The 26,533-nt window shown below is 45.7% G+C and overlaps 1 protein-coding gene across 2 annotated transcripts in view; it reads left to right on the forward strand.

Annotated features, from left to right (window-relative positions):
• Positions 1–26,533, forward strand: part of col27a1b (collagen, type XXVII, alpha 1b) — a 605,111-nt gene that overhangs the window by 337,622 nt on the left and 240,956 nt on the right. For both annotated transcript variants that reach the window (XM_078550110.1, XM_078550108.1), the window contains exons 20-24: positions 3,468–3,521; positions 4,327–4,380; positions 7,426–7,470; positions 12,969–13,022; positions 20,515–20,559. In XM_078550110.1, coding sequence (XP_078406236.1) covers positions 3,468–3,521; positions 4,327–4,380; positions 7,426–7,470; positions 12,969–13,022; positions 20,515–20,559 — 252 coding nt within the window. The remainder of the gene's footprint in view (positions 1–3,467; positions 3,522–4,326; positions 4,381–7,425; positions 7,471–12,968; positions 13,023–20,514; positions 20,560–26,533) is intronic.

Raw genomic sequence — 26,533 nt, forward strand, 5'->3', positions numbered from 1 at the left:
CTTCATCTCAAATCCAAATGTGCAAACAGCCAAGAGGCAGGCAATCTGTTACTGTACAATAAACCATACATTAGTGAGGACAGGGCTGTGTGGAGCCGATGCTTTTCCTTACCATCAACAGGCTGCTGGTTTCTAAATACTTTCTTTCAAGGCAATTCCAGGGGTTTGTTAATCATCTGAAGGAGGAAGGGGAAAGGGTTCCATACTCGCAACGTAAAATAGGTTTTGGACCATTTCTCTCCCCGTAACCCCAGCTACATACACACTCTCCATCTCAAAGAGATTAAAAACAGTTTGAAGCTAAGAATTTGTACTGGGACTTTGTGAATGTCATCCAGTAACGTAACAATAAAGTTCAAGGAAGCTATGGTGAACTCTAGTGAGGCATCAGCTGGAGGATTGCGCCCAAATCTGGGCACCACATTTTAGGAAGGATCTGAAGGCATTAGAGAGGGTGCAGAAAAGATTTTACGAGAATGGTTCCAGGGATGAGGGACTTCAGTAACGTGGATAGACTGGAGAAGTTGGGGCTGTTCTCCTTAGAAGAGAGAAGGTTGAGAAGAGATTTGATTGAGGCATTCAAAATCATGAAGGGTCTGGAAAGAGTAGTTAGGCAGAAACTATTCCCATTGGTGGAAGAATCAAAATCAGAGGACACTGATTTAAATTGATTGGTGAAAGACAACGATGACATGAGAAGAACATTTTTTACACAGCGAGTGGCTATGAAATGCACTGGCTGAGAGCGTGGTGGAGGCAAATTCAAAGGGATTGGATAAGCACCTGAAGGGAAAAAAATTCCAGGGCTATGAGGAAAGGCAGTTGTGAAGTTGCTGTTGCAGAGAGCCAGCACAGATCCGATGGGCCAAATAGACTCCTTCTGCGTGGTAACCGTGGTGTGTTTCCTAAAACATCTTGGCCCTAGTTTTGGTCTTTGGTGTGCCTCAGCTGGACCCTGTGGGCAGAACAATCGCGCTTAATGGTTGGGCCTCATTTTCATTCAGCTGATGAGCTGTCTAAGTGTTATCGGGTAGTTTACCATTTTGGTGGGTGCAGGAAATTTAATCAGGCCCAATGAATTAAAGGATGCTTTCATCTCATTATGGGGGAGGTGGCTTTTCAGTGGCAGGAGTATTGCTTAGAAGAAAGATTAATCTTCATTGGAAAAACTTACACTAATACAGTTCCTTTCATAAACTCAGGGCATCCCAAAGCACTTTCTAACCAATGAAGCACTTTTCAAATATTGGCAATGTTGTAATGTTGAGGAAATGACAGCATGCTGGTTATGTTATTAGAAGAGTAATCCTGAGGACCAAGCTAATGATTCAGAGGCAAGAGTTTAAATCCCACCTGGGCAGCTGGGGAGATTTAATTCAGTTAATTACATTTATCTGGAATAAAAAGTTAGTATTAGTAATGCTGGATTGTCGTTAAACGCCTACCTGGTTCACTAATGTCCTTTAAGCAATGAAATCTGCTTTTCTTACCCAGTCTAGCCTATATGTAACTCCAGACTCTCAGCAATGTGGTTGAATCTTAAGTGTCGTCTGAAAATGGCCCAGCAAGCCACTCCATTAAGGGAAATTAGGGATGGACAATAAATGAAGGCCTTGCCAGCGACAACCGCATCCTGCGAATGAATTTTTTTTTAAAAATCAGAAATGCAGTGACCATCTTGCACACGGCAAACTTTAGTGGTGTTGTCTGGGAAATAAATATTTGGCCCAGGACTCTGGAGGTAACTCGCTTGGTGTCCTTCGAAACAGTGCCACGGGGTCTTTATGTTCATCTGAGAAGGCAGACAGGGCCTTGCTTTAATAATATCATCCAAAAGAGAGCACCTCTGACAGTGCAGCACCACCTCAATATTGCACTGGCAGGAGCTGAACCCGCGACCTTCTGATGCAGCTGCGAGAGTGCTAATCTCTGAACCACAGCTGGCAGATGTATAGGATTAGCAGAGAGCAACTTTTAAAGAAGGCTGCTCGCCAAACAGAAGATTCTGCCCAATGTTACAATTCGTGGTGAGAGCAGAGGTTTACTAAATTACCATGGTGGAGCGCTGGGCAGACCATGTGCGACTCTGCGGTGTGTGAGTGTGCATGGGAGAGAATGCAGAGAAAAGCAGCAAAAATGAACTTTAGTGTAAAGGCGACGAGGTACGAGTTAAAATCATACTTCACCAGCCTAACAAGAAGGCAATTAATAGAAGATCTTGTTAAAGAAACATGAAATATTAAATGTTACAGATAAGCTGAATCCAGAATATTACTTCGTGGTGCGTCAGGCCAATAAGACATCGGCATAGCCAATGGCGAATTGAAAAAACATTGGAATAAATTATTTCCTCAAAAGATGATAAATGTTTGGTGTAATGTCTCTGGTGAGCCTTGGGGCTTAATTTTTAAAAAGTTGAAAATACAGGTGAATATTAGATTGGGCGAGTTGGAGTTTTAGAGAGATCAGCTCACTGACCTGAAACACCTGAACTTTTCCTTAACTTTTTCTTATGCTCGCACAAACTTTGAAATCTATATAATAGATATTGACGTTGATTCTCTGGTATTGTAAAATGTTGGGTTCTAAGGTTGTGCAGTGCCTCTCATCTTGTTTACTAGATGGGTCCCTAGAGAGGCTGGTCTCTGATTCAGAATCCCCCCCCTGGACCTCCAGCCTCAAATCTGATCTACTCCTTTTTAATCTTCATTCTTTCACAGGATGTGGGTGAGCATGTGTTGCCCATCCCTTACTACCAGGAACTGAGTGGCTTGTGAGGCTATTTTGAGACTAGCTTTATATTCCAGATTTTAATTCATTGAGTTGAAATTCTACCAGCTGGGATTTGAATCCATGTCCCCTGGAGTAAGTCTCTAGATTACTAGTCCAGTGACATTACCACTACACCACCGTCTCCCCCATCTGCCCTTTGTGATGAACCCTGTTAACTTTTACCTCACAATGGAGGGCTAGAGATTGGAATGGGCAAAATGAAGTCCATTGTGGCATGAAGGTGACACCTACAAGAATTTGATACTTACAGCGGATATGGCACAATGTAACACAGTGTGGACTGCAGCAAAGGGTGAAGGCAGAGAAACACCCCCTATTGGTTATCCACTATAGCTGCCAAACTCCCTCAACGTCTCAGATCCTCCTTGTCTCTGGAATTATGCCTAAAGCAGCTGGGGGAATGGGGAGAGCAGCGTGCACCCTCCCTCCACCACAATCAAACTCTTTAGCGTAGGTTTAGCTGTGCAGTGTCACTTACACAAAATCGCTCACAGATTGGACATACTCATCTACCATTCTTGTAAGATGCAAGAAAAATTGATTAGAATATCGGTTTTGTAACTTCAAAGACTCTTGACTGTCAGCGATCCATAGTGTATTATGTGCATATATGAAGGGCTACTTACTCATGAACTATCCGTCATCTTTTGTTTTATCTTGTACGTTCCACTTAGGGTTTCCCAGGAGATATCGGTCCTCCAGGGCAAAATGGTCCAGAAGGTCCAAAGGTGAGTACAATGAAATTACTTTCCAATCAGGCAGGCAATCAGCGAACTGAAGCAGTCGCCTGACTTCATTACCGGCTGAAAGATTTGCATTTTCAAAACTTCCATTTCAAAGCCCACAAGCTGGTCAGAACCATAAGTGCTGCACCTCACTTCCCACTCCACGATGACCTGTTCAACCCACCTACTGTCTGCCTTCCATCTCGGCGCTCCATATGGAGCACCCTTCCTGAGCAAGATCTACCAGTGGACGTCCTTTGGAACAAGGAATGCAAAACAGGGGAAGTCACTAACAAAGTTCCTTGTGACAAACCCCACCTGTCGAATGGCAGGCTTTGAACTGCTATGATGATGGTGGTCCTTGCTAAATACTTCAGGACAGGCCATGGCCCCTGTGCAGCCACCCTCCAGTGCTGGGCCCTCAGTACAAACCCCTCATGCACTTGTGGAGAGACGCAAACAATGCTGCGCATTACCAAGGAGCGTCCCCCCTACAGACTAAGTGGCGGACCAATCACCTTAAACTCAGCAAATGAGGAAGCTACCGCTTGGCTTCGGGGATTTGCATTTGCTAAATAAATAAATTACCGGGCTGCCTTTCCAAAAGATTGACTGACTAATAATGTTAGTGTGTTTGTTGCTATTGCTCCAATTGGATTAAAAAGGGGTGGTGGAAAGTCTTCCCAGGCAGCCACAAGTTGGAGGTCAGCCCAGCTGTGGTGGCTGCAGTGTTTTAGGCCTCAAGGAGTTTGATAATTTTGTGAGAAATTTGCTGCGTTTAATATTTTCTTTTTGAAATATTCCCCAGGGAAAGCCAGGGGCGCGAGGGTTACCTGGGCCACAGGGCCTACCTGGTCAAGAGGTAAGCGCTGGGAGAAAATTTACATCCGTGATGCTGTTATGACTGTAGCTAACCTTTCAAATGAAGCATTAAAACCAAATCCCCGCTTGGGTGGAGGTAAATGAAGCATTAAAACCAAACCCCCAGGCACTACTTTGAAGAGGAGCAGGGGAGTGTTCCTTGTGTCCTGGAGCCAATATTTATCCCTCAATCAACATCATAAAACATTACCCGGTCATTTATCACATTGCTGTTTATGGGAGCTTGCTGTGTGAATTGGCTGCCGTTTCTTTCCCACATTGTGCCAGTGATTACACTTCAAAAAGTATTTCACTGGCTGTAAAGTGCTTTGGAACGTTCTGAGGTCCTGAAAGGTGCAATATAAATGCAAGTTTTTTAATATATTAACAGCAGTGATGGTACTCAAAAGGAATTGTTTGGTTGTGAAATACTTTTGAGTTGTCCTTGTTCATATATGTTAATTATTTGTTGAGATGCACAGGGTGAAGGACATTATTTAATTAAGTACTTATAGTGGTTTGTATCCCCGCCTGTCACGTGGGAGACTGGGGTTCAATTCCATGATGGGGAGGCCAGTCCTTGTTCCAAGTGTGCACTGTTTAAGCAGTGCTCATGCTTTGGGTCATCCAGCCCGACTGTCTGCCCCTCTTCCGCAGCTATGTTTGCGGCTGGATGTCCCTGGAGAGGGACCGTCAAGGCCTTCTGTGCTCGGTGGACACCGCGGAGACGGGGGTGTTTTACTGACCCCCTTAATCACATTTTGGTTTAATGTTTGTGAGTTTCCTTTAAATTTTGTCTTTGGTTTTGCAATCTCCCTAATTTATTTTGACTCCTCATTTTGTTAATTTAGCTTAATTGGTTGACTCCGAAAGAGTTATACATAGGGGATAGCTGGGACACTGTATTTGTGTGAGAGAGGAGAGCCATGAGACTGAACAAAGTCCATAAAACCTCTCAGTAAAGAAAAGCTCTGTGTCTTGGTTTTGACTTCACCAACTGGCTTAGATTCTATTAACAGTCCTGAAAGCTATCACATAAATGCAAACCAAGTTCTATTGATTGAAAAGAACTAAAGGTAAATTCAAACTGAATTGTAATCAAACTTCTAAGCAGCTAAGTTGAAAAGTGAGCTTAAAATCCATGACATTTTCAAAGACAAAGTAAAAAGCGAGTTTTTGGAAGGGTGATCTGTGATTGCAGACTGTACCAAGAGGTCCAAACTCTCCTTTCACCGCCAGCTTGATATATAAATAGCTGAAAGTTCAGTCACAGAGGGTGGGACGTGGGGAGAGCAGAACACACAGGAGGGCTGATTTAAGGCATCATAGGGAGCAGGCAGGGAGGTAGGACTGAAGGATTTTGTCGGAGGGTGAGATAAGGCCAGGAGCGATTTAAAGAATTTCTAATTCAGGCTGATAGTAAACAGGATAAAGGGGGGGTGCGGGTAGCAGTGGAAGAGCAGAACCCTGGTGTGGGTTGGGATGTGGACAACAGAGTTTTCTAGAAGATGGAATAAGATGCTCAATAATTCACTTCTTGAACTGTCAGAAGTGGGGCTTAGGCTTTCAGCACTGGCTGGAGCAGATTCAGAGTTGGACCCTTATGGTCTTACTGACCAATAGCATTCAGTGTTTGAGGCTGCACAAACATAGATTGTGTTTTTTAAAAATCCAGCACAACAAAGGGTTAAAACAGCTCACATCACAACTCAGGGCAATTCCATATTGGTGTCAGTCATAGCCAACAGCTGTATCTGATGTGAGTGTGGGAATGGGATCAGAGACTTTTCAAAGGAAGAATAGGAAAATTAATGGAAAGGCTTCCTTATAAAATACATTTGGTTTATTCAGTGTATCATCCAGCTAAGATCAGAGATAAATGATTCCAGTTTGGATCACCAGTCATTTCAATAGATGTGAAGAAACCACATGCAGACATTGAGTTTGTTTTCAACTGTAACTATTGAAGCATAAGAAACAAATATATTTTTCCACAGTTCAGGAATGAACTGAAAGGAAGTTGCCAGGCTCCAAATAAGTTAGATTTAGCACAAATATAATCAGTCTCTAATGTTTGTTTCTAAGCAAAATGAAGACTTGCATTTATATAGTGCCTTTCTTGTCTTTTTATTCAAATCCCTATATGGCCTCACCCCTCCCTATTTCTGTAACCTCTCCAGTCCCACAGCCCGCCAAGGTTTCTGAACTCCTCTAGTTCCAGCCTCTTGAGTACCCCCAGATTTTAATCACTCCACCATTGGCGGCCATGCCTTCAGTTGCCTCATCCTTCCCTCCCTACACCTGTCTGCCCCTCTACCTCGCTTTCCTCATGGAATCTTACCTCCCTGACCAAGCTTTTGGCCATCTGACCTAATATCTCCTTATGTGGCTCAGTGTCATATTTTGTTTTTAATGCTCCTGTGAAGCACCTTTACATTTTTATTACATTAAGCGCGCTATATAAATGTAAGTTGGTTCAATTTGTTGTTAATACTTCAAACATCTTAACGCCGCTTTTAAAGTAGCAGATTGATGTCTTGCAATTCCTGTACGCATTCACTCGCTGATATTGCCAACATAATTTTTTCGTCTTTTCTTTACAAAGGCAGCGAAAACTAGAGTTAGAAAAACATTTAAACAAGAGCCTCTATTGAAGGCAGATGTTTGTATAGCTGTCTCAGTGTTGTCAAGACAAACTAGGGTCCAAGCAATGGTCTGCACCCAGAATCAATATGACCAGAAATAATGAGAAACCTGTTGTGATCATTTTACTTTGACCAGTAGTTATTGCTGGATGGTAAGTAATAAAAATGATACAACTCAAGCAAACTAGAATGGCTACCCCATCTAGGGGTATAAATTTATACTCCCGTCATGCCAATCAGCAGTGACTATGCAAATGACAAAATGCTGAGCCTTCTCCTATTGAAAAGAGTGCGGCTTATCCCACAGCATGACAAAGCTTTGATGTGAGAATGGTAAGGCGTATTCTAATGAGTAATACTTGTTATTCATTGATTGATGCTTTTTATGTGGTTCGTTACAGGGCGATGAAGGACGAATAGGACCACTTGGAGATCCAGGTCCTGAGGTGTGTTTATGCTTTAAATTAATAATTATTAATTTATTACAATGTTCACGGACGGTTGAAAATAAACACCTTGGCCCGACCGTTTTGCCCGTCGGGCCTGTGTGATCGGCGGGCCTGGGAGCGGACGGTAAACGGGCCCCTGGCCGCCGATTTCACGCCGGCTTCCCAATTAACGGGTAGCCAGCGTGAAACGCGCGCTCAGAAAGGCTCAGCGCTGCCGGTGGGGGTGGGGAGAGGGCGGGCGCTGACGACACCGCGGGTGTGGGTGAGCGCTTCCACTGAGCTCCCTGAAGGCAGACAGCTGCCCCAGGGAGCTGCAGACCTCCAGAGAACAAACGAAACAACAAAAATGCTGCAAAATGTGCCCATGCGGCACAAACAAGCTCCTGAAAGCAGGCCCTCGTTAAAAAAAAAAGTCCCCAGATATCTCTTTTTATCTTACTTCCCCACGGAGATTTCATCCGACCCTTGGATCGAGGCTTGAGCAAAAATGCGAAGGCCACCCTGGCCGATTGGCCCGTCTGCCAACCGTAAAATTGGACGGGCCGTGAAAACTCGCTTTCGGTTGCCTCCTCAATGAGCTCAGTTCCACGCTTGCTTGTCGGCGGGCCCATTCCCACTGCCGCGCGTGCCCGCTGAGCGAGATATTACATGGGTGCGCGTTGACGCCGGGACACTTGCCCTATTTCGCGGCCGGACGGGTCGGGCACGCGCCCACCCGCGGGGCATAAAGTCCTGGCCCTGCAACCTTAAGCACGTTATGGCCGGGCAAAGCCTAATAAAAGTTACTAGGTATAAATAGTTTTTAGCACCATGAAGCAAAGGCATGCACGATGTTAAAAAAACAGATAAATGAATGATTTGGACACAAACCCACCTTAAATAAATTCAAATTTAAACCACTGATCCCCCGGTGATGTGGTGGCATAATTGAACGGGAGAACATGGGTTGAGGGCTGGGCTGTGTTCACAGTGTTTCCTCTCCAAGGAAGGAGCTTTTCCTCCCTGTGGATGGAACAAGATGCAAACAATAGTGGATAAGGACTAAACAAAGCTTGAAACACTGAACTTCATAAAAGCTTGGGGTCTTTTCAGTGATGTGGCTGCATGGCGGCAGTAAAAAGGAATTTGTCCCAATGGTTTGACAATTGCGAGTGTCCTTTAAATCTCCTAAAAACATGATAATAAGGTACCTATTCAAGCAATTACAAATTGAGATGTAATTGCAATAATGGAAAAGCACCATACTGGGGAGGGGAGCAGACCCTCAGCATGACTTCAGATCCCTATTGCAGTGTATTTCATTATTCATTATTACACACAGTCTCAAATATTCAACAAAGCTATCATATTCCAGTTGTAACCATTACTTTTTTTATTGAAGGTCATGTTTATATATGTTTTATTATATCGTTATGTATATCATTATAACTAGTTTAATAATTAAGGGAGTTGATATGGGCCTCTACCACTTCAGCAGCATTTTTATAGCCTCGTGTAATTTTTTATTAACAATCTGGCTTGGTGAGAATTGTGATGTGGTGAGCCCGGTGGATAATTTGAGGAGGGTTAGAGCTGAGTGAAACTTGAAGAATTGGGGTTGGAGCACTGAGCAAGATTTGAAGGGTGAGCATTGGGAGCGACTTAAAGTGAATGCCGAGCAAGGTGTGAGAGAGTCAGTGCAGAATGAGATTTGAAACAGCGAGCCCTAACCTGGGCTTAACGAAAGAAGCTATGTGCGATTGGAGGAAATGTGTGAACCGATGGGGAGTGTGTACTTGAGTAAGATTTCAAGGCAGAAACATTACACACAACTTTGGGGAGGTGACACTACACTATTTATGAAGGAGCATTATTTAACGTTTAAAGGAAGAGGCTGTGGGAGATTTGAAGGAGATACTGAGTGAGATTTGTCGGATAGGACACCAGGTAGGAGTTGAGGTCTGGTCTGGTCTGGTCTGGTCTGGTCTGGTCTGGGGGCTTTGGGGAAGTAAGATTTGGAGGGAGCAAAGTTTTGATAAAGGAGGCACTGAGCAAGATTTTGGGGAGAAAGTTATTATTGACATGTGGGAAAGCCATTGCCGAGTGTGATTTAGAATGGGCCGCTGAATCATAATTTGTAAATGAGTGCTAAAATTATTTTAGGAATGATTGTTTAGAATGATTGAACTTGTGGCCGTATAAATGACTTTCGCAATGCCTACTGACTGAGTGAGATGCAACTGAAAATAATGTACTGTCCAATTGAGTATAGAGTAGCTGTCTAATATGATTAAGAAGGGGTGCCATCTGAGCCAGAACAGTAACTTGCATTTATATAGTGCCTTTAATGGAATAAAATGCTCCAAGGCATTTCACAGGAGCAGAACTTGACAACGAGCCACATAAGGAGTTGTCAGGACCAGTGACCAAAGCTTGATCAGGAGGCTATTCTTAAAGGGAGAAAGAGAGGTGGAGAGGTTTACAGAGAGAATTCCAGAGCTTAGGACCTCGTCAGCTGAAGGTACGACCGCCAGTGGTGGAGCAATTAGAATCGGGGATGCTCAAGAAGCCAGCTAGCATTAGATGAGTGCAGAGATCTCGGCACTGAACCCCAGATTTGGGACAGACCACAACACCAATGAAAGTGACATCAGGATTGAGACATTTCAGTAACCATGTGACGATCCACCTAATCCATTTACTCACTCAGGCCACTGATTGGGCTTGAAATTCAAACATGTGTTGGCCACAATTTTCCATTTGAGTGAGAAACCATAGGGAGCTCATGCCCAAATTTCCACTGGAAGCACCAAGTGGTTGAAGCTCTTCCTACGTGCCAAAGATAAAAAGCCTAGGCGTTCATATTTTTGTGCTGAGCAAAGTAAAGAACTTTCTTACTGGGAAATGAATATTCTTCTACATTTGGCACCTAATATCAACATCAAAGTTTCCAACAGCACGGTCAGATTCATAGGAAAACTCCCCTCACGCTGCTCTCAACACGACCAAAACACCAACTCGGAACGACACCCTCTCCTGTGTGAATTTTCCCGTTTCCCACATCAACCATTCTTGTGCTATGTCCCTGTGCCAGTTAGTGTTGAACGGCGGCCAGCTTTGTGGAGCAAAGCCTGTGCTTGATAACATCTGGCTTGAGGCTGAACAGTCTTATTACACGAAGGACCTGCAGAGTAAAAAAGAGAGAAAAGACTTTCATCCCAGCAATGTGAACAGCATTCAAACCCAAGGGACGGGATCTTCCAGCCCCACCCGCTGTTGGGATTGCCCGATCCCGCCAAAAGTCCGGCTGGGCCGCCGCACCCACCGTGTGGCAGGTCCCTCCGCGGCAGGGCCGGGAAATCCCAGCCAATGGGCAGGATTTTTCAGGTGACGAGGTTTCGCGCCCAACCACCCGGCTGCCTCACGGCCACTTAACGCTTGGCTAGGGGAGAGACTTCTGCCCCCCCCCCCCCCCCCCCCCCCCCCTCCCCCCAACATCTGGGGAGGGAGTCCCACCTGAGAGAGCCGATTGGCTGGCAGCTCTGTAGTCCCAGCAGTGCCAGGCTCGAGCGGTGGCCACTGCTGGGACTACAGGCAATCTCCAAACAAGAGGAACTAATGGAGGCCAGACTGAAGTTAAGACCAAGGTATTGGCGGGGCCTGGCCAGCAGGCCTCAGCGAGAGGAGAGGGGTTTGGAGGGCTGGGTTTGAGAGGCTTGGTAGGGGGGGGGGGAAGGAGGATTAAAGGGGCTATGACTTTGTTGGCGGGGGTGTCTCCAAAGAACTCAGGGGGTCCTGAAAGGAGGTGTATCCCCCACTTGCCCAACTCCAGCCCTTACAGCTAAAGCTGCCAAGCTACTTGCTTGGCGTGAGCCTCCTCCTGCCATGAGTCAAATAGTGGCGGGGGCAGGATGAGGCACAAGTGGCCATTAATTAGCCATTTAAGGGCTTTAATAGACCGAAGGGAGAGCGGTGGGGCTACCCGTTGCCTCCACTGCCCCCGCTTCCCTCTTCAAATGGGACAGATCAGGGTGGGTGGATAGATGGTGCGCAGGCCCATGTGCTGCATTTTACGAGCCCCTCTGCCTTAAAACTCACCAGCAGGTGACCGTAAAATTCTGCCCCATGTGGCAGATATGAAGGCAAAAGGCACTAACCCAATAAATGACAAACAGCCTATCACTGATGCAATTATCATTCCCTCAAATTTGCACCAACCGTTTAAATCAGGACTGTCACAGAAACGTAAACCTCAAATAGACCATTGAGTTCTTCTGACTAATGTCAGGGTGAGTGCATCGCACAGATCAGGAAGATCTCAGCCCTGGTCTGTGCTGGGTTTACTAATCACAGCTGTGTTGACATTGGATGCTCTACAATTGGCCTCCAAATCACTGGACCAGAAAGTATTTGAAAAAAAAATCAGCCAGGGTTCCCAACCCTGATTGCCTACTGTAAAGTTACTGTGTGTGGATATCACAGTTTCTGCTACCAAAGATGACTGAAGTACCTCATGTAAGTTTTCTGCCCATTAGTAATGCACTTCAGTAACACAAAATAGTGCCCATAACCTTATGATCTGTCACCTTCAAAATCTGCCTCATCTCATTCTATATCATTGAATTAGGTGCATGCATCATAGGAACTTGGGAACATAGGACTTAGGAGCAGGAGTAGGCCAATCAGTCCTTCGAGCCTGCTCCGCCATTCAGTTAGCTCACGGCTCTGGTTGTGGTCTCAATTCTACTTTCCTGTCCTCCCCACATAACCCTTGACCCCCTTGTCTATCAAATATCTGTATAACTCAATCTTGAATAAATTCAATGACTCAGCCTCCAATGCTTTCTGGGAAAGAGAATTCCACATATGAACAACCCTCTGAGAGAAAAAAAATTCTCCTCATCTCCGTCTTGAATAGTAGACCGCTTATCCTTAAACTGTGTCCCCTAGTTCTAGTTTCTCCCACAAGTGGAAACATCCTCCTGGTATCTACCCTATCAAGACCTCTCAGGATCTTATATGTTTCAATAAGATCACCTCTCATTCTTCTGAACTCCGATGGGTATAGACACAAGCTGTTCAACCTTTCTTCATAAGATAAGACCCCCATCCCAGGAGTGAATGTCCCATTCATATACAGTTAACTTGCAGATCGGCCATGATCTTATTGAATAGCAGAAGAACATGAAGGTCTGAATAGCCTGCTCCTTGTTCCTATGTTCATGGTACCTTAAGATTTTCTGGTCATTGTGTTGATCAAAGAGCTTCTCCCACATAGACCATCTGTCAGATATTTGGGGCATGAGTTGCCTGTGATTTTTCCAAAGTACCTTCCACTTGAGCAAGGCTCACCAATTTCAAAGACTATAGTGTAATTACAGTGAAGTTATTAAGTACTAAAGTAGTCCAAGCATCTGCCAAATGATATTTCAAACTCTCCTGAATGGGTTTTGGAATTAATTCATGCGTTCCAACATGTAGCATTAATTTAGTTCCATTTATATGTATCATTCTAGGGACGTCCTGGGAGGAGAGGATTTCCAGGAAAACCAGGGCCTGATGGTCCTAAGGTAAAACACTAGGTAGATGTAACAATCTGGATCATATTTTGGCTGCTTCATATACATTTAATTTAAGTTACAGCTAAGTAGTAAAATGTAAAGTGTATGTGTCAAGTTCACAATTTGTTTCTTTGAACAAACCATGTTCACTTCTGGTCAAAAAATCACAGATACCTTCTTGTTATTGCATTAATATGACTTCCAAAACCAGTCATAGCAGCATTACGGGACAGAAGGAGGACCATCGAGTCCATGCCAACTCTCTGTAGACTGAACTAGTCAGTCCCAATCCACCTGCTCTATCCCAGTGACTCTGAGAATTTATTTCCCTCCAGTGCCCATCCAATTTCCTTTTGAAATCATTCATTGTCTCCGCTTCCACCACCCTTGAAAGCAGCTAGGTCCAGGTCAAAAAAAGTTCTCCCTCACATCCTCCCTGCATCTCTTGGCCAAAACCTTAAATCTGTGTTCCCAAGTCCTTGGACCATCAGACAATGAGAACAACTTTTTTTTGTCTGACATAGTTAAACTTCTCATAATCCTGTACACCAGCTATCAAGTCTCCCCTCAATCTCCTTTGCTCCAAGGAGAACAACCCCAGCTGCTCCAGTCTAACCTTGTTGCTAAATTCCCTCATCCCTGGAACAATTCTGGTAAAACTCCCCTGAAAACTCTGTGGTGTCCAGAACTGGACATAATACCCTAGTTGTAACCTAACCAGAGCTTTATAAAGGTTCATCATAACTTCTACATTCATTTTTATTTTGTATCCACTTATTTTTATTTTTGTTCATTTATCCGTGGTCTTATCCCCCCTTCTATCCCATTTTCTATCCTTTTTTTCCCCACCACTGCCCCCTCCCCCCACTCCATCCCCCCACAGGTCCATCTGTTACTTGTTCCATGTTGTTCTTTCACACAATGCTTCCCTTGTTCTGCTATAATCACATTCTGCTTTCTTACCTTTACGCCACTATCAGCGCCTTTTTTAGCACAAACCACTACCATTAACAAGCCCTTTGTCCTTTTGTTCATGACATTTTTGTCAATCCCTCCTTTGTCCCCACCTATCATTGGCCTTCTATCCAGTTCCACCTGCCCCACCCCCCTTAAACGGTTTAAATTTCATCATATTTCCACTTCTCTTCAGCTCTGAAGAAGGGTCACACGGACTCGAAACATTAACTCTGTTTCTCTCTCCACAGATGCTGCCTGACCTGCTGAGTATTTCCAGCATTTTTTGTTTTTGTTTCATCATAACCTTGCGTTTGTACTCTACACCTCTATTTATGAAGCTCAAGGTCCCACATGCTTTGCTACTTATTGCCTTGCCACCTTCGAAGTTGATGCCCTCGAACCCCCAGGTCCCTTTGTCCCTGCACATTCTTTAGAGTTATGGCACTGTTGTCCTGCAGCAATGTATAGAGTACTGAATGCAGCTTGTCCTGCATGTCCTAAATCTTCCTGCCGCTGACAAAGTGTGCAGCGATTGATTGGAGAGGAATGTGGTGTTGGGATGAAAATCCAACCCCTTTCCCCAAACCTCTGAAATGAGCCTGGGTCTTGGTCTAAGTGCAGTTGGATCAGATTGAACCAAATGGAGCCAGCGCTGCTTGGGTGTTCACTTGTCTCTGGCGCGAATTAAAATGAATGTAAAGCAGCAAGTGGTTGGACTCACTTTAATTAAAAATTTGTTTTTTGATGCAGCTAAAAAAAATACGCGGTAGGCGTCCAGGATGGGGTTAGACTTTAACTAGCTGTCAGCCAATTGCATGGCACATGGGCGCCACCCAATTGGGGTCCTGTCTTTGTTGCACCACCCAATTTGCATATTTAAAGGGACTACCACTGGAAACACGCAGATCATCAGCCTCCTTTGCGGAAGGCAGTGGCTGAAATGCCGGTATAAAAGGAACGAGAAGACATTTTTGGGCCACTACCAAGTGGAGTTAAAATCTCCCTAACGCTTGTCTGAGCAAAACAATTTCATGCATTTTTGAGCATTAAATGTTCTGTGAACTCAAACCAATTTTGCTACACCCATTCTTTATGTAGTAATATGTGTTTAATCTTTTGACAGTTGTGCATTTAACACTCCTTCAAAACTGTAATCAAACTAACCATTATATTTGCAGCTGTGAGTCAAAGTTCCATATAATCATTTCAGTGTGGAACACACAATTTAATCTGCGTAACACTGGGCTGAATTTTCACTTTGGCAATGGGAAACAGGAGCTGAGAACGCTTCCTGGTCCCAAGCCCACCCCTTGTTGGGGGGGGAAGCAGTTACTTACTGGGTCAGCCCTTAATTTGGCATGGAGATGGGTTCCCTACCCAACTAAGGGCGGCGGGCGGCTTCTCGAAACTGGAGGGCCAATCAGAGACCTTCCAGTTTGAGAGGAGCAGCAGACTGCAGGACGAGGTAAGTAACTGAGAGGGCACTTCAACAGGAAGGTTTGGCCACGTCCTTAAAATTTTAATTTAAAAATAAAAAAAGCAGACAGGCCACCTGTAGGGGGTGGGTGGGTAGATGGGGGGTGGGGTGGAATCCCGCTGTGAGGTAGCCTTTGGCTTCACTCACTCCCAGGCAGGCATGGAGGGCCTGTAAGCCTGAAAGGAATGCTGGACCCCCCCCCACCCGGCCTGCTGCTGGGTGCCTGCCTCCAAGCAGCTAAGCTGCCCTCTGTTACATCAGGAAACTAGAAAATCGCAAATCAGCCTCCTAAACTTTACCTTTAAGAATGAGGCTCTTAATGGACCTAATTGCTGGCCCGCTTCATGGGAGCAGGCAGCGTCACTGAGCTGGAATCCGCCTTGGCCAAAAAATGGTCGACACCGCAAACAGAGTCGGGAAACCAGCGTGCCAGCCGGTTCCAGTATTTTTGGTGCACCGTCCGCCTCTGTTCCCGACCTCGGGAAGGCCTGAAAATCCTGCCCCACTGAGAATTTCATAGCGAGGGCATTGACTACACAAGCTAAACTGGAACCAGTAGAGGGGAGGGTCCCTGTCACTTTCTCAACCTTTAACCTCACAACTGACCTGTTTCCTGAGAAGTTGCCGGAGCAACACTAAACTCTGGTCGCTAAGGAGCTTTGTTTGACACTCCCTTTGGTTTGCTTGGTGACTAGTGTTGACACGAGCACTCTTTATTTAATGTATGTATCCTGCAAAAGGAAACAGTGGCAAAGAAGCTTGCCACATAATCTATGTTTATTTTGCTATATTATCTGCATTAGGATGGAACAGTGATATTTTATTTCAGGACTGAACTATGGGAAGGTTTGCAGACATTCCGAGGATTTTTGCGGCCTTGTGAGATTTCTGTGGGAGTAATTGGATAAGCCGGAAAATGGGTGCGGGAAGGATGATGCCCATTAACTCATGCCCACTCGTTCCAATGTCAGCAACACACAAACATTGTGCTGCCTGCTAATTTAAATAATATTACGTGCAGCCCAGTGCTAAACACTCTGCTGAGTGGCTGCACCCCTCAGCAGGGGGGCGGGCCCCCAAGTCAATGCAAGGCTAGCAAGACTTAAAGCTAGCCTGCACCCCTTAAAGGAGAGCTGCATCCTGGCTGCTGGAGGTGCTGGAACTGGTTGCAGAGGTTGTTCTGAGCAGGAAGTAGAGTGAAAATGGCACAAGAGGGGCAGAGACCATGCTCCAAGGTTCTCTGACGCAGCACTGGAGGCCTCGGTGCAGGAGGTGGACAGTAGGAGAGAGATCACCTCCCCACAAGTGGCCAGAAGGCCCTCCAGAGAGACACTGAGAAGGTAGTGAGAAGGGAGCTGATAACCATCGTTTACAATGCCAGAATTGTAGCCCTGAGAACCTGGACACAGTGCAGGAAGAAGTTTAATGATCTCACACAAGTGATCAAGGTCAGCAGATGCATCTTCGAAAGCCATATTAAATAATAGCCTCAAACACTGCTTCATTCACCACCTCCACCCCCCCACCCCACCCGCCACCCACCCCACTTCACTCACCCACCAACATTCTCTGTCAATCATGATGTATAACTAACCTTCATAGTCTCACCTCACCCTCACACACTAAGCACTGCTGTAAGTCTCACACCTAATTCTCACAGCTTTCACACACTGCCAGCTGTTCAACTATGACAGGCATATCACGCAAGCATATTGCACACCCACTGAGACACTTCCCTCTCTCTTGCAGAGCAGAGTGGCACATCTAACGGGCTGCGGTCTGGCATGGCTGCATGCCCTCATCTCCATGGAGGAGATGGCACTGACAATCACTGGAGGAGCCATGATTTAGGAAATAGTCAGCAGTGGGGCTGAAACCACATAAGATAACAATATGTTCCTACCCAATCCACCTTCTCACACTCATTGCCCACCCTTCCCCCCCGCAACCCCCTCACCCCCCCACACACACCATCCCACAGCCTTTTCTGACCTACAAGCTTCAGATAGTGTAAACATGCAGCTCTTGCTTCCCCCCTCCCTCCCCTCACTGCAACTGTGCCTTTCTCCTTTCAGATACCCAAGAACTGCTGCCTGGCCAGGCCGTGGTCCAGCAGAGTGAAGTCCCAGAGGAGCAGGACACAACACCATCACTCAATCCCACGCTCACAGGCACCTGATTCTACCGCCATACATTCTTTAGAGGGTAGCATAGAGATGAGACCTGCACGTGATGAGTTACCAGCTACAAGTCAGTAACAGCCAGGAATGGGGTAAAGGTCACACAGGTGCCAACTCCCTGGAGGGTGAGGTCTCCCCTCCAGAGGTCAGGAATGAGCACTTCAATGGGATGGCATTCAAACAGATGGTGAAAAAGTAACAGACATGCTCAATTAAGTGCTTGATGCATTAACCAAAAGCCTGCTGTCACTGTCAAGCAGCATGGAGGACTCTGACACCAGCTCGGCACAGGGTTTTGTGCAGAGGTCGGAGCCTGTCCATTCCAGTGTGGAATCGGTGGCCCACTCTGTGAGAACGCTCACAGAGCCAACCACGGGGCAACGACAGGGTGGCCGATATCTCAGCTTTCATTGCAGCACAAGCAGAAGCCAGCCAAACTTTGAGTGCAGCACAGGAAGCACAGGCTGAGGTCATGTAACCTCAGCTTGCTGCCATCTGTGGTTACCAGCGCTCAAAGGGGCTTGAGAGTACCAGAGCAGTGCAGCAATCTGTCCTCCAGTAGATTGCATGGATTCCTGAGGTGCTTGGGGAGTGGCTGTGGCTTTGTGGAGTGCAAACCTGTTGTCCTCTGTCAGGATGATACGTTCTCCCATCACTGCCAACTCACCACGGCTCTTGCTGTCAGCCTGCCAGCCTGATTACCCATGACAAAGCGAGGCCTTCTAGGCCTAGAGCTAGTGAGAAGAGTCCTGCAAGGGCACCTACGGTCTCCCCCATGAAAGCAACCTTCACCATGCTGCAGGCAGTGGGGTCACACTGCCTAGGAACACCAGGACAGATAAAGGCACACGCAAGACAGGCACTAAGGGAAAGCGAAAGGATGATTAGTTGACTTTAGCATGAAAGATTGGATGTTTGATGAAGTTGGTTTGGAATGGTTATTTCGTGGTGGCTTTTATTTTCACATTGTAGCTAAGAGGACACTGTGGTGTCAGTGACAGCTGGAAGGTAAGGTGTGTAGAATGGGGATTTGGAGTTGCGTTCACTGGAAGTAGAGTCTGATCAGATAGCCCTGATCAGATAGCCCATTAGAAAGAGTAAGTGTCAATTACCTTCTCCTACCCTCCCTCCTCAGCTGCTCGCCGTATCCCTCATGGCAAGGGTCATGCCCACATGTTGGCGAAATTGGGCACGATACAGCAGACCATAATGAATTGTGACCCACATCCCGGTGAATTCTGCAGAGCTCCTCCAGAGAGGTCCAGGCAGCAGAACCCTTACCCCAGTGGTCTGCTCTATGGCAGCCTGGCTCTCATTATATGCATGCTGGCCACGTGTGGTGGGTTTATGCCAAGTGGTCAATGGATAGCCCTTGTCACCCTGCAACCACCCTCTGGTTTAATGTGCCAGGAATGTGGGCATTGACCTGCATGATGTGATGAGTGTGGTTGCATACCAACTGCATACACAGGGGGTGGAAGCCATTGCAGTTGCATTTAGATGCGGCACCCACAAAGCCATGTGGGTGCAGTCCATGGCACCTGATGCCATGGGAAAGCCCGCTATCCTGCCAAAGCCATGTGCATACTTCACCTGCTTCTCTCTGTTCGGAGAGAACACAATGTAGTCCCCTGTCCTGACATGAACAGCATCAGTTACCTCCATTACGTAGCAGTGGATGGTGAACTTGGAGATGTTAGAGATATCGCCGTGCCAGCCTGGAAGAAATTCAGGGCCAGAGTCACCTTCACAGTCATTGGTAGTGCCATCCTTGCCCTGCTCTCAGTCCACAAATTTTCACGAGCAGCTCCTTTGTAAAACAAAGTCAACACATACAACTGCTCCTGTCTTAGGTGGAGGGACAAGAAATCCTCCCTGGAGAGTAGGTGGATAAGGCCTCCCGTCAAGAGCCATTATCCCCTTCCTCCTCCTCCCTCTTCGAGCAGATTGTCTCCTTCTGTGCTGCCTCTGTTCACCCTTCCTGTCATGCTGCAGGCGGGTTGGTAAGAGCGGCACCCATGACTGGGAGCAAATGGTCTGACCAGAACCTTTGAAGTCAGAATCAAGTACTTCATCATGCGCAGCACCACTCCCAGTCGACCTTACCAACTTTAAACAACAGTAGAAAACTAACAGCACTTCAACAAATGCAGACAGAGCCAACAGAAATCAATCAGCATTTAACCTGAAAGTAGATGATGATCCCATTAAATAGTGCTGGTGGGAGGGGACCTTCCTGCTTTTGAATGCATGTCCAGCTGTGCGTGCTTCCGATAGTTGGAGTAGCGAGGTCGAAAATGGCAGGGCTGGCATCAAATTATCGTGACACTCTGACTGATGTCATGATCTGCCGTCCAGCGCACACTCATAACACCTGCGCTACCACCCTCACCAAAATGACGTCTGATACGGGCCGCAACAGAAGTCTGTACGTGCAATGCGGGTGCCACTTTGGCATCAAAACAGCACCCATTGCGCAGAAAGAGGTGCTACGTGGCCACTGTGTCCCCCAGTCCTAACCAGTCCTGCTCTTAAGGTTTTAATGTTGTTCAAGGAGACAACAGGGATTGTGCTTGTGTGAAGCCAAAGACCAATTCTTTATGACCTTATGTATAACATCAACAGTTCTCTCAAATAAGTCATTGCAGATATGTCAACTCGAGAAAAGATTTATTCAGCCCCCCACTGGCTCTGGAAGTGTGTTTCCCATCTATAGATTGAATTGTGCAAAGAAGCCAATTTTCTTCTGCAGTAAAATGTCTGGGGAAATTAAATAACATTTCAAAACAACTTGCAGGCTCTTGAAACATGTTTTTACTCAGAAACTGCGCATGCTAAGATTTTCTTTGTTCTCTTACCCCCCAACCCCTGTTCCCCCCCCACCTAGGGTGAACCTGGCGATTCTGGAAAGGTGGGGAAGGTTGGAGAACAGGTAACTGTTACCTTATTTCTCATTGTATAAGCAGAACTGATTTATATTGTGCTGAACTCTGGTTAATCTGTAACTCATTTGTATCTAAAAGTTACCAATTTTGACCTGATAAAACCAAAATTTGAACTTTTATATGTCTTAGTACATGGAAGATGGTTAAAATGCTATGAAGTGGCAACACTTAATGCGCTGACCAATAAAAATACAGATTGTTGGGGGATATTTGATACTCAAATAAGGGTTGAGTATTATTTTGTATCACAAGTCCATTCTAATGAGACAGAAAGTGAAGCAATTTGGTACATTGGAATACTCTGAAAATTACAGTTCACTCCAGAGTCAACTATACAGCACAGTTGGGAAATTGGCCCATTGTTAGTCAAGCTCTGTAGAATGTCTTATTTCCAGATCACCTTGTGTCTGGAAAGTTTTCACAAGCGTCCTGATCATTGTGTGCTTTTTTTTTTTCACTATGCATGCTTCGGTAATTAAAGTTATTAAATATATTTCAGAGGTAACGAGCAGACTAGGACTGGGACATGATTGCAAGTTGAATAATTCTTTGGACATGTTGCTATAACATGTGGGTGTATCAACATGCATCAGCATAGTATAAAAATGCATTTTGCTAAGGGGAGGTGCTGAGCTGAGGCCAGGCACCTACATTTGCGTGGGGAGATTGCAAGGGAGAATTGTCCCTGCTCAATGGTAATGTCTAACAGATCCAAATTGGCAAATACCTGGCAACCAGTTGCCTGTCTAAACCACGTGCTTACTACCCTAAGGCTCTCAGGTGGAGGATGCCAAGGCAACCTCAGCAACTAAAGCTTTGATCTGTTAAATTACGACACCATTGCAGTAACTACAATCATGGTTCCAAGCATATGAAAAAGAATGGATAAATTCTGATTCAGTGTTGAGTCCGAGGATTCAGGCTGCACTGAGGCCTGAGGGACAGGGAAATGGTCCAGCTTGGTAACGTGCATGGATCTAAACGATAAGCTAGATAGGTTCAAAGGTGTTTCCTTGTTTGTGACGAGAAAATAATTGTGAGGATATATAGAAAGAGCAAGAGGAGTGGGACTAACTGAGCTCCCAATGAAACAGCTGGCGCAGACTTGATGGGCCAAATGAATTTTTTTTATTCTTTCATAGACGTCACTGGCTAGGCCAGCATTTATTGCCCATCCCTAATTGCTCTTGAGAAGGTGATGATGAGTTGCCTTTTTGAACCGCTGAAGTCCATCTGGTGATTCTGGAACAGTCCCGGCACTTTGAAGGGTGACAAATGTAACCCCATTATTTAAAAAAAGGAGGGAGGGTGAAAAGAGGGAAAAACAGATGTTAGCCTAACATCAGTAATAGGGAAAATGCTGGAACCTATTATAACAGGACACTTAGAAAAGATCAACGGGATTAGACAAAGTCAACGTGGATTTATGAAAGGGAAATCATGTTTGACAAACCTACTAGAGTTTTTTGAGGCCATAACTAGCAGAATAGAAAACAGAGAACCAGTGGATGTGATGTATTTGGATTTTCAGAAAGGTTTTAATAAAGTCCCACATTAGAGGTTGGTGTGTAAAATTAAAGCTCATGGGATTGGAGGTAATAAATTGGCATGGATTGAGAATTGGTTAGCAGACAGGAAACAGAGAGTAAGAATAAATGGGTCTTTATTGGAATGGCAGGTGGTGACTAGTGTGGTACTGCAGGTACCTGTGCTTGCGCCCCAGCTATTCATAATATATATCAATGATTTGGATGATGGAACCAAATGTAATATTTCCAAGTTTGCTGACGACACAAAACTTGGTGGTAATGTGAGTGGTGAGGAGGATATTAAGAGGCTTCAAGCCGATTTAGACAGGTTGAGTGAGTGGGCAAATACATGGAAGGTGCAGTATAGCGTATAACGTGGATAAGTATGAAGTTATCCACTTCGGTGGGAACAACAGAATGGCAGCGTATTATTTAAATGGTGATAGATTGGAAAATGTTGATGTACAAAGGGACCTGGGTATCCTTGTACACCATCACTGAAAGCAAGCATGCAGGTGCAGCGAGCAGTTAAGAAGGCAAATGGTATGTTGGCCTTCATTGTGAGAGGACTTGAGTACAGGAGCAAGGATGTCTTACTGCAGCTGTACAGGGCCTTGGTGAGACCACACATGGAGTTTGGTGCAGTTTTGGTCTCCTTATCCAAGAAAGGATATACATGCCATAGAGGGAGTGCAGCGAAAGATCACCAGACTAATTCCTAGGATGGCAGGATTGTCATATGAGGAGAGATTGGGTCGAATAGGCCTGTATTAACTGCAGTTTAGAAGAATGAGTGCGGATCTCATTGAAACGTATAAAATTTTGACAGGGCTGGATCAACTGGACGCAGGGAAGATGTTTCCTCTCGCTGGTCGGGTCTAGAACAAGGGGTCACAGTCTCAGGATACAGGGTTGACCATTTAGGACTGAGATGAGGAGAAGCTTGGCACCATCCAGGACAAAGCAGCCCACTTGATTAGCACCCCATCCACAAACATTCACTCCCTCCACCACCGGCGCACAGTAGCAGCAGTGTGTACCATCTACAAGACGCACTGCAGAAATCTACCAAAGCTCCTTAGGTGGCGCCTTCCAAACCCACGACCACTACCATCTAGAAGGACAAGGGCAGCAGATAAATGGGAACACCACCACATGGAAGTTCCCCTCCAAACCACTCACCATCTTGACTTGGAAATGTATCGCCGTTCCTTCACTGTCGCTGGGTCAAAATCCTGGCACTACCTCCCTAACAGCACTGTGGATGTACCTACACCACGTAGACTGCAGCGGTTCAAGAAGGCAGCTCACCACCACCTTCTCAAGCAGAATTAGGGATGGGCAATAAATGCTGGCCTAGCCAGCAACGCCCACACCCCATAAATGAATAAAAATAAACTAGGGGGGAAGTGAACCTGTGGAATTTTCTACCATAGGGGGCTTTTTTTTTATTCACCCATGGGGTGTGGGCTTTGCTGGCTGGGCCAACATTTATTGCCCATCTCTCGTTGCCCTTGAGAAGGTGGTGGTGAGCGGCCTTCATGAACCACTACAGTCCATGTGGCATGGGTACACCCACAGTGCTGTTAGGAAGGGAGTTCCAGGATTTTGACCCAGCGTCAGTGAAGGAACGGCGATATATTTCCAAGTCAGGATGGTGAGTGACTAGGAGGGGAACTTCCAGGTGGTGGTGTTCCCATCTATCTGCTGCCCTTGTCCTTCTAGATGGTAGTGGCCGTGGGTTTGGAAGCTGTGGAGGTCAAGCCACTGAATGTATTTAAGAAGAAATCGGTAGAATTCTAGACTCTGAAGGCATCAAGGGGCATGGGGAGAGCACGGGAGTATGGCGTTGAGATAGAGGATCAGCCATGATCATATTGAATGGCGGAACAGGCTGGAAGGGCTGAATTACCTACTCCTGCTCCTATTTTCTATGCTTCTATGTCTATAGTGTAGGTACACCCATAGTGCTGTTAGGAAGGGAGTCCCAGGATTTTGATCCAATGACATTGAAGGAACACCAATATATTTCTGAGCCATGTGGTGTGTGATTTGGAGGGGAACTTGAAGATGGTGATGTTCCCATGCATCTGCTGCCCTTGCACTTCTATGTGATAGAGGTCACGGGTTTGGAAGCTGCTGTCAAAGGAGGCTTGGCGAGTTGCTGCAGTGCATCTTGTAGATGGTACACACTGCTGTCACTGTGCGTTGGTGGTGGAGGGAGTGGTGTTGAAGGTGGTGGATGTGGTGCTAATCAAGTGGGCTGCTTTGTCTTGGATGGTGTTGAGCATCTTGAGTGTTGTTGGAGCTGCACTCAGCCAGGCAAATGGTGAGTATTCCATCACACTCCTGACTTCTGCCTTGCAGATGGTGGACAAGCTTATGGCAAGTTATGCAACTAAGATGAGGGAGTCCGATGGGAATTGTAATTCTGAATCAATGGGCTGTTGCCATCCCATCTGAATTTCCATTAAAACAGGCAACAATATGGAAGAAGCTCTTGTGTTGCAGAATTCTGAATCCACTAAACAGAAACATCTGTGCAATGTCAGCCTTCATTCCCAGGGAAGTAAACGTGCTGGGAATGATTTTTCTGTGCATTTTTACCAGTAATATTCTCTGAAACCCCATCGTCCTCATTTCCCAGGTGAATGTAGATAAGAAAGGCAAGAGCTGTCAGTTTTTGCTTCATAAAGAAAAAATCCTTCAGTAAAATGAGGATGAATTTCCTCCTGATTAGCACAGTTAATGATGTGTGAATAACAGCCTGACTTTCAAAAATCTGTCAGCTTTTTTTAGAATCATTACTTCCACCTTGAGTGATAATCAGAACAGTGTCTGAAGGGAGCAAGGAAATAGCTGTCATCACTGCTATTGTCACAGTCGCACTTAATTATTGTGGCCAAGTCTTTGGCCTGTTGATCTTTCATAATATCCCATGAAAATGTTGCATTGTGCAGCCCACACTCTTGCAACCATGGAAAGATTTTGTTTTATCTTTACAATTCACTTATGCAAGGATCTGGTCACTAGGCAATTTATGACTGCTGGTCCCCTGACACTTTGGAGTTGAATCTTAAAAAATCACACAGCCCAGGATGACACAAAGGTGATCATTTTAGTCTAACCTTTCTGTCAGAAAACTGACTGGATCCGTGTAAGTCTGGTTTCCCACTCTGCTTGATTTTAATCTCTGTTGAAATCGATATAGTATCATCAATATCCTGAGGGTTACCCTATTAAATTAAGTGGACCAGTCATACAAGAGCAGGTTAAGAATTGGGAATTCTGTGGCAGGTAACTCACCTCCTGACTCCCCAAAGCCTGTCCACCATCTACAAGGCACAAGTCAGGTCTGCGATGGAATACTCCCCACTTGTCTGGATGAGTGCAGCTTCAACCGCACTCAGGAAGCTCAACACCATCCAGGACAAAGCAGTCCACTTGATTGGCACCCCATCCACCACCATAAACGTTCACTCCCTCCACCACTAGTGTACAGTGGCAACGGTGAGTACCACCCACAAGATACAATGCAGCAACTCACCAACGCTCCTTTGACAGACCTTTTGAACCCACGACCACTACCACCTAGAGGAACAAGGGCAGAGGATGCATTGAAACACCATCCCCTGCAAGCTCCCCTCCAAGCCACACACCATCCTAACTTGGAAATATATTGCCGTTTCTTCACTGTCGCTGGGTCAAAATCCTGGAACTCCCTTCCTAACAGCACTGTGGATGTACCTACACCACATGGACTGCAAGCGGTTCAAGGGGATGGCTCACCACCAACTTCTCAAGGGTAATTAAGGATGGGCAAGAAATGCTGGCCCAGCCAGCGACACCCACATCCTATGAACGAATAGAAAAATTGGCAGGAATCACAGGATTCCCACTGGTGACTTAGGTTCAGATCTCTCCAACACGCTTTTGGTTTTCTACATCCTCCACCAGTCTACTTTGAGGGTGCATCACGTATTTTAAGGTAATGGCAATTTCTGCCCCAGTGTGACCTGTAACCCTCCCACCGATCAATCTGTAAAGCAGGAAATACATTTGAATATAGAAAGGAGGGACTGATTCTTGGGATGAGGGGATTGTCACATGAGGAGAGAAGGAGAGATTGAGTAGACTAGGCCTTTATTCCCTAGCGTTTAGAAGAATGAGAGGTTATCCAAACCAAACATATACGATTCTTAAGGGGCTCGACAGGCAGATATTGAGGAAATGTTTCACCCTGGCTGGGAAATCTAGAACACAGGGTCACAGTCTCAGAATACAGGGTCGGCCACTTAGGACTGAGATGAGGAGAAATTTCTTCACTCAAAGGATTGTGAATCAGTGGAATTCTCTACTGCCGAGAGAGCGATGGATGTTCAGCTATTGAGCATATTCAAAAGAGAGGTCGATAGGTTTTTGGGTACCATGC

Source organism: Cetorhinus maximus, chromosome 10 (genome assembly GCF_964194155.1).
Source record: "Cetorhinus maximus chromosome 10, sCetMax3.hap1.1, whole genome shotgun sequence".
Classification (NCBI taxonomy): domain Eukaryota; kingdom Metazoa; phylum Chordata; class Chondrichthyes; order Lamniformes; family Cetorhinidae; genus Cetorhinus; species Cetorhinus maximus.